Source organism: Mastigoproctus giganteus, chromosome 2, assembly GCF_048544385.1.
Source record: "Mastigoproctus giganteus isolate SK-2022 chromosome 2, ASM4854438v1, whole genome shotgun sequence".
Lineage (NCBI taxonomy): Eukaryota > Metazoa > Arthropoda > Arachnida > Uropygi > Thelyphonidae > Mastigoproctus > Mastigoproctus giganteus.
The window spans coordinates 214,728,060-214,744,109 of NC_143576.1; the positions used below are offsets into that span (position 1 = coordinate 214,728,060).

Sequence of the window (16,050 nt, forward strand, 5' to 3'; positions counted from 1 at the left end):
AATAAAATGATGCTGTTATAGTGCCTTTATAGCCATGTTATATTCCAGAACTTCAAATCGTATTCTGATACCATATTTGGATTTATCATGTTTAATCAGTGTATATTCTGGATTACAAATCCTCCTTGAACTAGTTAAGTCTCTTTCTTATGTCCCTTTGTGTATGTTTTTGTGCCTCTTTCTCTATTTCTTATGGATTAAACTGTCATGTCTCAATGACCGAAGACTTACTCCTCATGTTATGTTATGTTATGTCATGACTTATAAGCTGTATGAATCTTCAAAAAGGCAGAAACCATCTAGACCACAATTCGTGCGAGGGCAAGTTGTGGACAAGATGGTTTTAGGGGTTTTGGGAGCATCAACAACTTAGGCTATATTGGGCATATATAATGTCTGTAAATTGGGTGTAGTTAATTTGCTGTTTGCTGGACGAAAATACCGAGTTTCCATTAGAAAAAAAACTATGTTACCCTCACCGTAGACCGACTAACTCGGCCACGTTGTGAAAAATACCCATAAAAATTCCTCGCGTCATTGACGGGATTCAGACTCATGTCTTTTCCACAAGGTGTGGGGATGGCGATGATTATCCAACTGTGCTACCCACGAGGGCAAAACATGCAATTTACAGACATTATATACAGAGCAATATGGCCTAAGTTTCTGATGCGCCTAAAACCATATAACAGTTAACAAATCAACCCAACTGATGTGTGGTTTCTGGGTTCACGCCACGACATAGGTACACCAAATGCACGCATGTCCCATATTTCCAAAACACGGATGGCAGACATATTGTGGGTTACATGATCCCAGATATACTCAATTGGATTCGATCTGGAGAATTACGAGGTTAGAGTAGGTCTTGGTCACCAATTATAATACTGAAATAATCATGAGTTGCTGTCTTATATTAGTCAATGAGCGTGTGTGTTTCTGATCTCGTGGTGTACATTTCCACACGTGGAGTAGAAGGAATCAGAATTGTTGAGTGGAGTAGAAGGAATCAGAATTGTTGACGCACCCACGACTTGACATTATCTAGAAAGTATGTGTTGCATTAATAATAATAATAATACCAATTGATTGAAGAAAGTGTACCGTACTACAAATACGAACCCCAGGCAGTACTAGAGACCCAAACCCACAAGTTGTACTGGGACCGCTCCATAATAACGGATAAAGACAATCCCGCACAACAGGCCGAACATAACCCTTATGGACAAGAAGGAAAAGGCTATCTATCTGATTGACAAAGCAGTACCCAACACTGGCAACTCAAAGAAAATCCACGAAGAGGAAAAAATCAGGAAGTACACAAACCTAAGACAGGAGATCAAAGAGATGTGGCATATGCAACAAGTTACGGCTACTCTGATCATCGTGTCGACCACAGGTATGATGCCAAAGACCTTACATAACAGCCTAGGTCTCCCAGCGAACACCCACAAGGAACTCCAGAAAATCGCAATACTGAACACCTCTAGGATAGTCAGAGAGTTCCTCGCCCAACAGTAACACCAGGCATAATAACAACCACCATGTGTACTTGATAGCAATACCAGTCATGAGGTGGAACCTCCAATCAGGGAGAAATAATAATAATAATAATAATAATAATAATAATAATAATAATAGCAACTGGACACAACCAACCACCCCATGCACTTGGTACCGGTACCCATCACGGGGCAAAAAAAAAAAAAAAAAAAAATCCCATAAAGGAGAAAAAGCTTTATAATAATAATAATAATGGGATTTGTGGGGTCAGAGCTCATCACTAACATTCCGCAGATTGAAAATGCAAGGCTAAATAAAGATTCTGGTGATAAAAAGGAAGAATGAAAGTTAGAAAGAAGGTTTAAGATGTTTCAAGTCAGCCAGCTGACAGCAGACCCTAGCGAAATACTCACGAGAACTATAGTTGCTCGCTGATTGAGACTCAGTTTTCTCTGAATAATCTTCTCGAAATCGACTTGATCCTTTAGATGTGGCATAGTGAAACAGCAGGTTCAGAGGTAAGTGAAGTTACAACGAGAACTGTTGCTGGAATTACAAACTGAGGAATGAGAGTGGCTGTGGTATGCATCCCTCTGCTTTCATATACACTTCTCATATACAAGAGTTCCTGAGAAAACTACTTTAATAATCTTCTGGAAAATGTACACTGGGAGGTAGAGTGGTAGCGAGAACAGCAGATCGCATAGGTATAACCTAGTAATGATTCGGTGCTTTTCTTTTGCTTCTGCTTGTTTAATGTCAGAATAGCATTGTGTCTATTGATGGCTATCGAAGACACGGTAGCTGCGAAGATAAGCATGGTATAGCCTTGAATGAAAGGCACGAGCTAACACAAGACAGTTACGAGAGATCAACTCTGCCGAACGAGTTCCAGTGAAGTGATATGCAAAAGACACAAAGGAGGACAGCCGATGCATTCAGCTGCATCACGAACAGATCACGATGATTATGGACCTTGGAATTTTGAATGACCATTCCAAACAATAAGTGGTTACCGCCAATCCCGAAGGTCACTAGCATAGCATAACATGCAATTATACAGGCAGCTATTAAGCTATAAATCATGTGGTCTCTTAGAAAATGTCCTTCAAGGATCACCACTGCTTAGTTGAAACTGAAGTTAAAGATTTAATCATGACTTTGAACGAGTCGTTTTCATCGCGGGAGTTATACATCAGTAATTATTACTTACACTATTTACACCAAGATAAAATCGATTTTATCACGGCGTAAATATTGTAAGTAAGCAGAATTAATCTCGATGGAATTAAAGATATCCACGTGAGATATGTTGTTAACATTCAGCTTCACTTTCTGCTTTTCGCTTTTGGGATTTTTGTCGAATTATTTTGTGGAATTATGTAGGGTTCAATCTAATTTCTATATTAAATTGATTTCTATATTATGTCGACTTTGAAATCCTCAAGGACTATGTGCTGTTATTTCTTCCCAAAAACAAACAGTTTCCCTTTTATAAAGACGAAAACGTTAGATTTTTCTCTGTCAAATGACATATTTGATTTTGGTCCCTTCAAAACAGAATATTCATTAGATTTTTTGTTGTTGTTCTGTGTAATTAACAAATCAAAATAAAGTTGTTCAATATGGAGGTTGTATTTCAATAAAGGTGTATTCAACAAGGTCCTAAATACCGGAGGTATTTAGGACCTTGAGCTTGAGCATGTTGAAAGAAACATGTCATGACCTTGCTCATGATGGTGCTATTGCCAAGTCAAGCCACAACACTGCACTGCTGTCCATATGACACAACTACAGGGGCGAAATAGCAACGTCAACAGAGTTACATAAATTGCTCTTTCTGCCAGGCATGAATGTAGATCGCAGACAATTGAACGTATGAATACAGAATAGAAATTAGTAAATAGAAGTAAATTCAAAGTATAGTACACGTTCAGAACAACAAAAGAAGAGTTAATTTTTTCTATTTGTACTTTTATTTCATTCTGAAAGGAAAATTCCAGAAGAAAGTAATTATTATGATGGAAACATAACTCAGTCCATGGAAAAGGACTAAGTTCGAAAATTCCTTCAAGATGGAAGGAATTTTTATGGACTTTTTTTATTTGTCTGTCTCGGGCGAGAGCGCACAGTATTTTACTCTCAAACTCAGATTTTTCATAGACAAACCGATCACAGAATACTCACAATATACAGATAGAGCACAGATAGGCTAAACAAAAATAATTTAATTACTTGTGGTATTTAGGACATATAACAAATTTACGTGTATCTTCTACGCTTCTTTGCTTACAGTGCTAACATTAGAATATAAGTTTAATTCCTTCTCTGTGACTGAAGAAGTAAGGGTTTCCACCAAACATGGGGCGCAGAAAAGATGGTAGTGAATGGAAAAAAAGAAGTGATAGCACTTGGCAGGTCTAAACATCCTGTTAAAGAAGTATCGAAATTGTTGGTATATCAGAAAAATAGCAATAAGAATTTTGAAGGAATGGTGGGAGTCGAAATCAAGCAGAATTCAGCAGCAGAACTATGGTCAAAATGTTGTGGTCAGAACTGTGGTTCATGGCATACTACTGTGGCATTAATGAATAAGGGGAATATACTATTGGGGTTTATAGCTGATGTTACAACAACTTACAGTTCGTCGGCATCCTCTTGTGCTTTTTAGTGATGAGATAATGAGTTTATCGAGCTTGGCGCTAATAGAGCCAATGTCAAAAGAAACTATGTGATAAGAAAATCAGTATTAATCTACAGAATTCTAATTTAGTAAAGCTTCCAATAAGTTCATTTCATAAATCTTAATATTTCTCAAATTGTTCGGGGTGTTCGGTAATCTTAATTTCAGTTAATAGCAATAGGATAAATTTACCTGTATACAATCCCCTTCTTGTGTAGATACTTCAGTGCACAAACGATTTCAGCTGCATAAAATCTGTAAATAAATAAATGGATATAGCTATATGAATAATGTAGGAATAAAACGTGTACAGAGAGAGCAACAGGGATATGAAATTTGACATAACAGAGAAAGACGATGTATTTAACATAATAATAATAACTCTGAATACTATATTAGAATACAATTTTAAGCACAGAACAAATCAGGTTAGTGTAAAGAGCTCACTAACACAACACCACTCATTTCTAATGATTGGTGCTGTTTCTATTCAATAATGATAAAAAAATCAAGAGATAGGAGAGATGTTTCCAAAGCAAGGTCAGCGTTGATTAAGAGTTATATCCCAGAATAACCAGTGTAAGACTGGATTAGTGTAAGCCTACGTTTTAGTACCATCTAGTAGTAGTAGTAGTAGTAGTGGCATGTGATGCAAGAAAGCAAGTGTATGAGATTATGCACCATCAGCCAAAAAAAAAAAAAAAAAAAAAATCACACCATTCCCTCCAAATGCCCGTCCAGTTCCTCTTTAAATTTATTCAACCTATCAACTTCCACAACGACAGATGGAAGTTTGTTCCAGCAATTACCCACCCGCTGGCTAAAGGCAAATTTCCGCACATCTAATCTACATCTGTCTTTTCTTAATTTGAATTTATGCCCCCTTAGGTTCGTAATGTGAACAAGTGGAAGGATCCCATCAGAATTCAGCGTGCTCAACCCATTCAAGCCCTTATACACCTCAATCAGATCACCGCGCAGGTGCCTAGTCTCCAGCCACTGCAATTTGCAGAACTTAAGCCTCTCTTGGTAAGAGGATCCCTTCACTCCCCTCGCCAATCTTGTTGCACTTCTCTGTACACGCTCAAGCAAATCTACGCCCTTCCTAAAATGAAGCCTCCAGACCTGTACGCAGTACTCAAGGCATGGCCTGACCATTGCCTTATACAGAGGGACAATCACCTCCTTTTCCCTGCTAGCAAAATTCCTATATATCATTGACAAAACGCCTTGACCTGCCCTGGCAGCCTGTCTGCATTGCTCAGAAAACTTCATATCTGACTGCACAATTACTCCGCGCCTCCGTAGCCGGGTGGGAAGGAGCAGCAGCAGTGCGTAACACAAGCTTCTTGATTACACCGGGTTTCGAGCCCGTCACCACCAAATACGGAGGATGCGGAAAGGTCAGGGAATGACCACAGCATATCCTGGAGCAATATGGCCTTAGTTGCTAATACTAAAAAAAATCAAAATAACAAATAAATAACAATTACTCCCAGGTCTTTTTCATTTTCTACCCCCTTAAGTGTAGTACCACACAGTTGGTACGTTTCTCTGGGGTTACTTCTACCCATATGCAGTATTTTGCATTTGTCAAGGTTAAACTTCAGTTGCCACTTCTTAGCCCATCTGCCCAAATTATCTAGATCCTGTTGCAGTAGCACACTGCCATTACTGTCATTAACAACCCTGCCAACCTTTGTATCATCTGCAAACTTCGACACTAAGCCTGATATACCTTCATCAATATCATTGATAAATATACAAAAAGAACAGACGACCCAACACCGAACCCTGTGGGACTCCACTGATAACATTAGTCCACGAAGAGCAGCACCCATTGATTACCACCCTCTGTCTTCTCCCACTTAACCATCCTTTTATCCATTGTAGCAAGTTACCCTTAATACTATACTGCTCCAATTTGTACAGTAGTCTTCCATGGGCAACAGTGTCAAAAGATTTCCTGAAATCCAAATATATTATATCAAAATTATTTTTTCATCCAGTTCCTTTGTAACCACATCATAATAATATCCTATCAAATTTGTCAGACAAGACTTTCCCTTAACAAACCCATGCTGTGTCTGAATTATTGCTGAGTCTTGTCTAGATGATCCTGCAATGCATCTTTAACCAGTGACTCCATTATTTTACCCAGAACAGAAGTTAAACTAACTAGTCTGTAATTACTCGTGTCACCCTTCGATCTCCCTTTGTGAATTGGGGATACATTTGCACATCTCCAGTCCGTGGGAACCTCCCCTGAGTCCAAGGATGCTCTCATAATTATGGCTAAGGGTTTGCTTAGTTGCTTTGCCGCCTCCTTTAATATAATTGGATAGATCCCATCGACCCCAGGTGCTTTTCTTATGTTTAACTTCAATAATTTCTCCTCCACTTTGCTTTCAGTTATTACAAGATCATTAAGCACCCTGCTACAATTTGATAACCTTCTGGCATTTTCAAACCTTAATAATTCGTCATGTGTGAATGTAGATGCAAAATACTCATTCAGTTTGTTTGCTATCTGAGCAGGATCATCAACAGTCGAACCATCGATGTCAAGTGGACCAATCAGATTCATCCCCTTCCTTTTAGAGTTTATATAAGTAAAGAAATCCTTGCTGTTTTTCTTAGCATCTTTTGCCAAGGATTTCTCGTAATCTGCTTTCGCCTGCCTAACCTCCTTTGTGACCTGATTACAGATTAACTTATATCTGCCATAGGCTTCTGAGTCGCTTGATAATTTATATGCATCCCATGCATTTTTCTTCTCTGTTACGAGTCTCATTAGTTCATTTGACAACCATTTAGGCCTAAACCTTGAACGATATTTCTTAATCGGTATATAAAGTCTAGTAGCTTCCACGATTAATTCCTTGAATGCTTCCCACTTAGAATTTACTGTTGGTAACATCGTCAGTTGATTCCACTGTAAAGAATTTAAAAACTGTCTGAGACCACTGTACTCACCTTTACAGAAGCAAAAACCCTTTCCTTTACCCCTGATGGTAATTATATCTTTAAGTAAATTCCACATCAGTACACTGTGATCACTGCCACCTAGTGGTTCCTTTATCTGCAAATTCTTAATACACGAATGATCACTGTTGATAACTAGATCAAGAGTATTACTTTCTCTGGTTGCCTCTCGAACATGCTGCTGCAGAAAACAATCATCCAATAAATCCACAAAAGTCTTACTAGTGTGCGAGTGACCATTCCACAAGTTCCAGTCAATATCTGTGAAGTTAAAATCCCCCATTATAAGACATTCCGATTTACTAGCCCACTCTATTTCTCTGTATAACTGTTCATTGTACTCATTCGAGTCATTAGGCCTATAAAACACTCCTACTCTTATTTTTGCTTTCGCAGTGCTTATGTCACACCAAACTGACTCAACAGTGCACTGTTCATCTATATCAACTGGATGCACTTCTTTTGATTTTATGTTTTTCTTAATTAACAGCATGACACCTCCCTTCCTATCCTGCCTATCCTTTCTGTACACTTTGTACTCCCTAAATTCCAATTCTGTATTCCTAATATCAGTGTGACATCACGTCTCTGCTATCCCAACAATATCCGCCTTTGATGTCTTGACCAACACTTCAAATTCATCAAATTTATTTACTATACTTCTAGCATTGGCAAGCATACATGCACCTATTCCTATTCCTAGTTACCCTTACACATCCCATATACCCACCTATTTCACGATGACTGCCATCAGTCCCTGAAACCCCCAGCGCCCCTCGCTCCAGGTCGATACTTATTCTAATAGAAGTTGTGCAAGAATCACCTTCACTTCTGCCTGCGGATACTTTTAACCTTTTAGTCTGTGAATCCTCCCAAGCTAGCAGTTTACCGACCCACCTAACACTGCCTCGATAGCATCAGCAAATATATTTGCACCCTTTCTATTTAAGTGTACCCCATCCCTGTAGAAGCAATCTCTCCTGTTAACAAGTACAGTCCAGGCTGAAAAAAATTCTACCCCTTGAGCCTTGCACAATATTTCCAGGGCCAAATTGATTGACAAGGCTGTCATCATGTACTCCCTCCTATCGTGTCTGGGCAGAATTGCAGACACTTTCAAATTTATAACCCTAACTCACGACTTTTTTGCAATATTTACTTGTACTTGTTAAGTAAATCTGCAGATCTCCTACTCTTAATGTCATTGGTGCCAACGTGTACAACAATATCACCTTTTGTGCCCTTAAAAGATGATATATGCTTTACAACGTCATCAACTTTTTCCCCTGGCAGACATACCCTGGTCCTGTTCCATCTATCCTTTTTACACAATATATTCCCCGTCTCCCTGACAATAGAGTCATCAACAATAACTAGTTCCTTTGGGAACTAGTTATTGTTGAACTAGTTACTTGCTCCCACTCACCATACGAATTCTCATGGGACTGTACAATCCAGTGAGCTCGTGGTGCTATTTGAATAATATAAATTGCTTTTTTGAATACAGTAAACTGTATAAAATCCAGCACCTTCGGGGATCGGGAAGTACCGAATTTTAAACTTTTCTTGATTTTAGGAAAAAAATATATCAATTTTTTTTCAATTTATTTATTACATTAAAAAAAAATTCAATATTTCTCATATGTGATAATAGAGACCGTTTTTGCCACCATCTTGGGTGTGTGGAACTAAATCTATTGCTTGTGTGCGTTAGTAAGAGAGTCATTGGAAGCCTTAAAGCTGGTCATTCTCAATCAGGCAACTCAATATCGATCTTGAGATTGTCAAGAGATTGTGGAGAATTTCTGTATGGTTGTTTTTGATTTTGTGCAGCGGAAACTAAGACTGTGGATGTCAGTATATTGCGTTTTGAATTTTCGTGGTCATGTTTTGTTTGCATGATGATAAACCAGAATTTTCGGGGGAATTATGCAAAACTATGAGACAGCTCTGGTCCCAGACTAATTAACTCCACCATGGCGTTAATTATGTTAGCCGTGATGTCTTATACACTGTAAAATTTTGTACATCTTTCCCCATCTCATCGTATACAATCTGATATTGAAATCACATCGTACAATCTGATGATAATTGAAACAAAATTGATGATCACCAAAAGGGCATTTGGAAAATTGCATTCATATCTACAGGCCGCACTTAAAAAAAACTACAGAAATTCTGGGAAGGGTTCAAAGATGAGCAAAAAAGTCTAATGAGAAGCGCTAGTCGATGTCTATTATGAATGAGAATAGCATGGATATTCTGGTTTTTGTTTTGTTTTTTTGGCTGTTGCAGAAAAAAAAGTTCTCCTCCTTGCATCATTCGGTCCTACTAATATTAATGCTAATTGGACAGTTTATATAAACTTTTTCTCATTGTTTTCAGCTCCTGAATCAATCATGAAAATATAGCCAACATAATATGAAGCATTTTGTACACTTGGTTCAACTTCAGAGAGAGCACAGTGGCGAGCATTTGAGAGAGCCTAAACCTGTTCCAAAAGATTATTGATCGTTTCGGTTGTCATTTTAACTTTTAATAAACTAAGAAAACACAGATCTCCAGTGGCACTTATTATCTTTAAAGAGTCTGTCATCTGTAATGAAAAGTGTTCACCCCTCTATTCTTAATGTTGATCGTTCAAATTTTTTAATGAAAACACAAGTATTTCGCTGCATTTTAATTCGTAGATTAATCTGTTCAATCTTAATTCACACATCTGCGGAATTACTTTTTAAATTATTCTAGTTCAGTTGATCATACCTTTTAAATGTGTTTTGCCCTTTGTATAACGATTATTGCCGATTTTATATGAAAAAAGTAAAACTTTAAGCGTGGTAATTGCTCTTGTTACTCTAATTGTCTGCGGCACTTCTTGTAACTGGCCGACTTAGAGGTTACTTGAGTGTTATCAGTGACACATGCCACTTTTCGACACAGAAGTTGAACGCGAGCCAACAAAATGCTCCCTGTCAACTCTCAAGGATGACTGATTGCGAAGAAATACTTACCGTGCCCTCTCCTGGTCGAACCTGCCAGATTGTTGGATGTGAAACATGAGATCTCCTCCACACAGATATTCCATGACGAAGAAAAGATGACTCTGAAATGCACAGAAGCAAAAGTATATTATGATGTATGGTGGAGGACAACCTCATTTATTCTGCACGATATATTATTATTATTATTATTATTATTATTATTATTAAATTAATTTATTAAAAATATAAGTGCGTATCGTGTGTATCCCTAAGAAAGATTTTCCACTACCAGGAGGGCTTAAATCATCGTACTTTGCTACCAGATAAAATTACAAAATATTGAAAATGTAATTCATATAACAAATACAAGAAAATTTAGCAAATATTAAGAGACACCAAGCCCACTGAATCGCATTGTATATTATTTGAAGGCTCAATGACAAAACCTATCTTAGGGATGAGATAGGTTTCCTTAAGATACCTTCAGATATCCATTTAAAGTACGGAAGACCTGATTTAGGTGTATAAAGTCCTAAGAGGATAAATTAAATGAATGGAAGGGGATATGAAATGAATCAAGCGATTAAAACGAATGGAGGACATCGTCTTACCAATTTTCATCATGGAATTTTTGCCACTCGCGCTCTCTATCACTACCCCTACATAGATTCATTATTTCTACAGAAAGATGATCAACATGACCTCCATTTAACAAAGCATGAAGGGGAAAGGACTTTTGGGATTAGTTTGATGGCAGTTCAATTGGTACGTTACTGTGTTTATTAATCAGCTGAGCTATCCACTCGATGTTACTCGAATTACTCACAAAATAATTCTGCAATAATTACTTATTAATGTATTTAAATTGCTAATGTACAATTATTTCACTCCTTCGAAATTTTGCAGGTAAATATCTTAAATCTTCTCCATTTTTGCTGGAAATCTCAAAGATGGAAATGAGGTGATACAACCCTGTCACCTCATTTCTTCACACTTCATCTGCGGAGTTAGCTACTGAAGCAGGACCGGGAGATGGATAGGCAGGCTATATATAACTCAAATATCTACATCATAGTTTCCGTGGAAGTAAAAGTAGAAGGCGCTTTGTTTTATCCTCCCATTCTCCCAAAGGTGTTCTCCAGCTAGTGACATTTCAGTGTTTTGTGGTATGAAACTCAATGCATAAGCTTGTTATCTTATAATAAGTAGCGTGTGGTCTGGGATTAATTGCTATGTACTCCTTAAAATGAGACTGGTAAAATTGTGTAATATGTGGGGAATTGGGCGGATATCTTTTGTTTTTGTACTTTTCTGAATTATCTGATTTATTTAAATAATATTCCACTCGAAAGTATTTTGTATGTGTGATGAGAAAATATTCAAAGACCTCATGATGCCATTCTATTAACACAGGACTTATCTTTGCAGATGATTTAAATGTTTAAGTTACAAAGAATATGTAGCCATGGGCGCATCTGTACCATATATTTGCAATGATTTCTTGTGGAAAAATGGAAATGTGAATGGACAAGCATGTGTTCAAGATTTTCAAGGTCAAAACTTGCATAAAGATGTACATGTAGTTCTAATGGTTCTGTGACCACACTAACAAGAACAAGACCACAGTATATGGGTGTAATATCTAGTATCTGGGATTCGACTCCTTTCTATGCAACCAAGTCGTTTTCGCACAATAAAAACAAAAACCTTTCCATGCACATGACCAATTCTCGCCATGTGGTTATTATAGTATAACTAATCCGGCTGAAAGATATACATATGTAGTATCGATATCACTCAGTTGGGTCTGTGGTATAAGACAGTGGCGGTGCAACTTGCGGTTTGATTTTTGAAGTTGGAAAGTTTAAAGTTGTAAAGTTTAAAGTTAAAGTTAAAGTTGAAAGTTTGAAGTTGGAAAGTGTATTTTTTCTGTATAAAATTTTGTCGTGGATATTGTTATGGAGAAAGTCCTTGTGCAAATTTCCAAATGCCTGCAACAAGTGGTTTGTTGCCAACAACTTGTTTTCTTGTTGGCCCCAGTCTCTTCATTTTTTCAGATCAATGAGATCTGATTGAAGCGATCTTTTAATGCTGTGTCACATGACAGTTCAATAACAGAATCAATTTCTTGTTCATTGAGACAGAATTCTTCCACACGTTCCACATTAAAAGTAAATGGGTTTCGAATCGACATTTTACTGCTGTCAATCGGAGATAAATAGTCTTGAAAGTTTGATTTAAATTCCAAAAGGTGTTCTTTAATCGCCGTAGAAATCTTAGCCGGAATGTCGCTTCGAACATACTCTTTTTGTAATTTAGATAAACAAGGAAGAAAATTATAATTCCCCTTTTCAACTCGAAGTACCCACAGATGAATTTTCTTCGTAGCTGCTTCTATTTTTTCCTGAACGTTAAAATTATTTATATCAATACCTTGTAAATTTAAATTTAAGGCATTTAAGAAACCAAAAATTTGACATAAGTAGAACACCTTAATTAACCAATTAAAATCATTAAACCTGTCTTTAAATTCGAATATTGCATCCTTTGCTAATGGAGGATGTTGCTCCAAACACAATAAGTACTCATTCTTCATTTCGATTAGTCGTTTCAATACATTCCCTCTTGATAACCATCGAATTTCACTGTGTAATAGAAGACCTTCATAATCGCTTCCTAATTCTTTGCATAAAGCAGCAAAGATTCTGGAATTCAAGGAACGAGCTTTTATATAGTTAACAAATTTGACCCTTTCTTGAGTTGCTGTATTCAAAACCAAAAACATTTTTTTTTTTTTTTTACAGCTAACTCTTCTCTGTGAATACTGTAATGCATCCATTCACAATCTGGAGCCACCTCTTGGACCCTCGGAAAAAGTCCCATACGGGAACCTGCCATTAACCGAGCGCCATCGCAACTCAATCCTCAATCCGACGCATTTGTTCCAATCGATTCCACTTTGAGTTATATAATTATTGATTAATTTAAATAGTTCTTCAGCCGTTGTTCTCATTGGTAGGGGTTTACAAAACGAAAAATCTTCGCTGACGGTGTCTTTAAAATCATACCTTACAAAGCACATTAAATTGACATTATCTGCAATGTCTGTACTTTCATCCACTTGTAAAGAAAAAAATTGACAGCTTTGAATGTGCTTTATGAGAGTTTCTTCAATATTATTCGCCATTTCCACAATTCTACGCCTCACCGTTTTATTTGATAAGGAGACTATATGCAGCTGATTTTATTTTTGTTTATAAAGGTCAGATGTAATTACTTTTAGTGCGAGAAGTATTAACTTTTCACCTATAGTATGAAGGTATCCTGTCCCGGCTATTAGTTTTGCAACTTCATACGAATTTTTAAATTCACAATATAAAGCACAAGGAAATTAATACAAAAATAATTACTACATGCTAATCCGTACCTCACTTTGGAAAGTACAGAAGAGAGTACAGAGATAGGGATGAGTGGTTCCCATGGCAAGAACTTTCTTCTCAATCATCGTACATTCCACATCGTCGTCCTCTAGAACCACGTCTTTCTTGAGGCACTTAATTGCGAAATACTGCTCTTGACCTTTTAATTGTGCCAGCATCACCTGTTTAAGACACGAAACAGTATTCTGTAAATTCTAGTGAAAATGTAGTAATTCAGTACCATTATATGCAAATCACACAATATTCCAACCTTTCTGAATTTAAAATAAACTAAAAGATGATGAAGAAGTGTGGATTATTATTTAAATATTCACAAAGTCTGTATGTAGAATTCGCTAGTAGCTATTGAGACAATCCGGATTAAATTGCGGATGATTAATATTAAAATATCCATTTGAAACTGTCAAGGAAGAATTTTTGAACCTATTTTTGGAATAACAAATAAAACAGGGGAAAGTCATTACACCCATCACTATTCAGAGCTTCTTTCTTTGTACGTCTGGCCTCACGTCAAATTAGTGACTAAGCCTTCGTTATTCTCAGTTTAGGAGATGTCTGTTGGGAGCGACAGTTTTAAATCTCATTCTAAAACAAGCATTCCAAACAGCAAAGAAGTTTGGGAGAGAAAGCAAGCTTCTAGAAAATTCCATGACAGCTTCAGGCCGGTATTTGTCGTTCCCAACATTTAGGACAGCTATATATGGAGCAGGCTATTGAAGCGTGAATTGCAATTGTCTTAGAATCAAATGAAATGACAGAGGGAAAGTGACTGGCATCGTCTAGAAACCAGGCAATTACAGCTAAAATTAGGTCCGATACCTTCTTTCTAATTTTACTTTTGAGGGTTTTCACTCATCTTGTTTTTCTGATGTGGAGTGATAATTTACCATACGTTTTATATGTGCCATCCTTTGCTCTCTAATTAATACAACACTAGATGTGAAAAAAAGAAAGACGGAGTAAAACACGAATCCCTTCCTTGTACTTGCTAATATCTACAGGGAAGAAGAAAAGCAACTAAATAAAGATATTTTAAATCCGGCTGGAAGAATGTTGTCTGATACCGACTAACACACCCACGTTGCGAAAAAAGGCTCCCTCACGTCAGCGACGGGACTCGAACTCAGGTCTTTTCCACCCTATGTGGGAGGACAGTGATTCTACCAGCTGTGCTACCTACAAGGGAAACAGCTGATATAGGACTGGATCATAAACCGGTTGTAGCTAGAATAAAATTAAAACTCAAAAGTGAAACAAACAAACAAACACACAAGCCTAAGATTTATACCAGAATTAAAAGATTAAAAAAAAATTAAATAATTTGAAACAAATTAGGTAATGTACGCAATGCGTATATTTCAGGTGAGTTCGATTTTTATTAATTTAATTAATAGAATTTTAAAAATAAATGATTAATTGTAGTATATATAAAAGATATTTCTTGGCTAAATGCCTCAGAGTACGAATGAGTTTACTTATGCATGGGTAATGTACACACACACACACACATCATTTATACTACCAAGGTAATTTTAATGCATCGTTTTAATTATATCTCATATTGTGAATACCTTCAACGAGTTTCCATGGTATTGCACTAACTCGAATAAGTAACGCTTCACCAGTGAAGAAGACTGATGTTACTTATCTTCGGCGGACACCGCCACAAGGACAGCACCGTTTCGAAGCTTATTGGCTTCTCATTGGCGAGTGGGCAGATATCCTATTGTTGCGTATGTGACAACCCAGTTATGAAGTATAAGTCCACAATATGAGAGATGCCTGATGGTGTGCGTGATTTAATCTAAAAGATTAAACCACGCTAATATCTATAGGGAATTCTTATTTTATTCTGGATTTTTAATAAAAATTGAAATGCAATACTTATTTCACTGATCTACTCTAATCTGTGACTTGATAAAATAAGCAAATAACAACACGTACTTCAAACCTCTCACAGTATGCAATCAGTGTTTTTGTAATGTACTTTACTTATATCCTCCCGGATTTTAATAGCAATCGAAAGATAATAGATATTTCGCATTTCTGCTGAGTTTAATATAATAAGAAAATACTAATAATTCATCATTCTTTTGTTTAATAAAATAATAACAAAAAAATGAACTTCTTAAGTTTCATATGAGCGAGCTGAGAACCGGGAATGTTTCTTTACTGCACAGTCATATTGCCCATTCACTCCTCAAAATATATAATATATGGATAGCCTTTGTACGTATTAGAGAAAAAATAATTAATAATTTGTCCGATTTTAATGAAATTTGAGATGGCTTGATAATATTTCAAAAAATTCATAAAGAATTCACTTAGGCATGTATACTAACATGCCTAAAGCGCCTAACTTGCTTCACTTGTTGCCAACGATGAAACAGTAAATACAGCTCTCTGTCAGTATCTAAACATTTCCTTACTTCATTGCAACAATTCTTTGGAGAGGTGG

General features: G+C 36.8%; 1 protein-coding gene across 6 annotated transcripts in view; it reads right to left on the reverse strand.

Moving 5' to 3' along the window:
• The window catches only part of LOC150090076 (uncharacterized), a 99,457-nt gene that overhangs the window by 31,870 nt on the left and 51,537 nt on the right, over positions 1 to 16,050 (reverse strand). For all 6 annotated transcript variants that reach the window (XM_090389752.1, XM_090389751.1, XM_090389750.1 and 3 more), the window contains 3 exons: positions 13,580 to 13,753; positions 10,183 to 10,274; positions 4,379 to 4,441 (listed from right to left, as the gene is read on the reverse strand). In XM_090389752.1, coding sequence (XP_090245878.1) covers positions 4,379 to 4,441; positions 10,183 to 10,274; positions 13,580 to 13,753 — 329 coding nt within the window. The remainder of the gene's footprint in view (positions 1 to 4,378; positions 4,442 to 10,182; positions 10,275 to 13,579; positions 13,754 to 16,050) is intronic.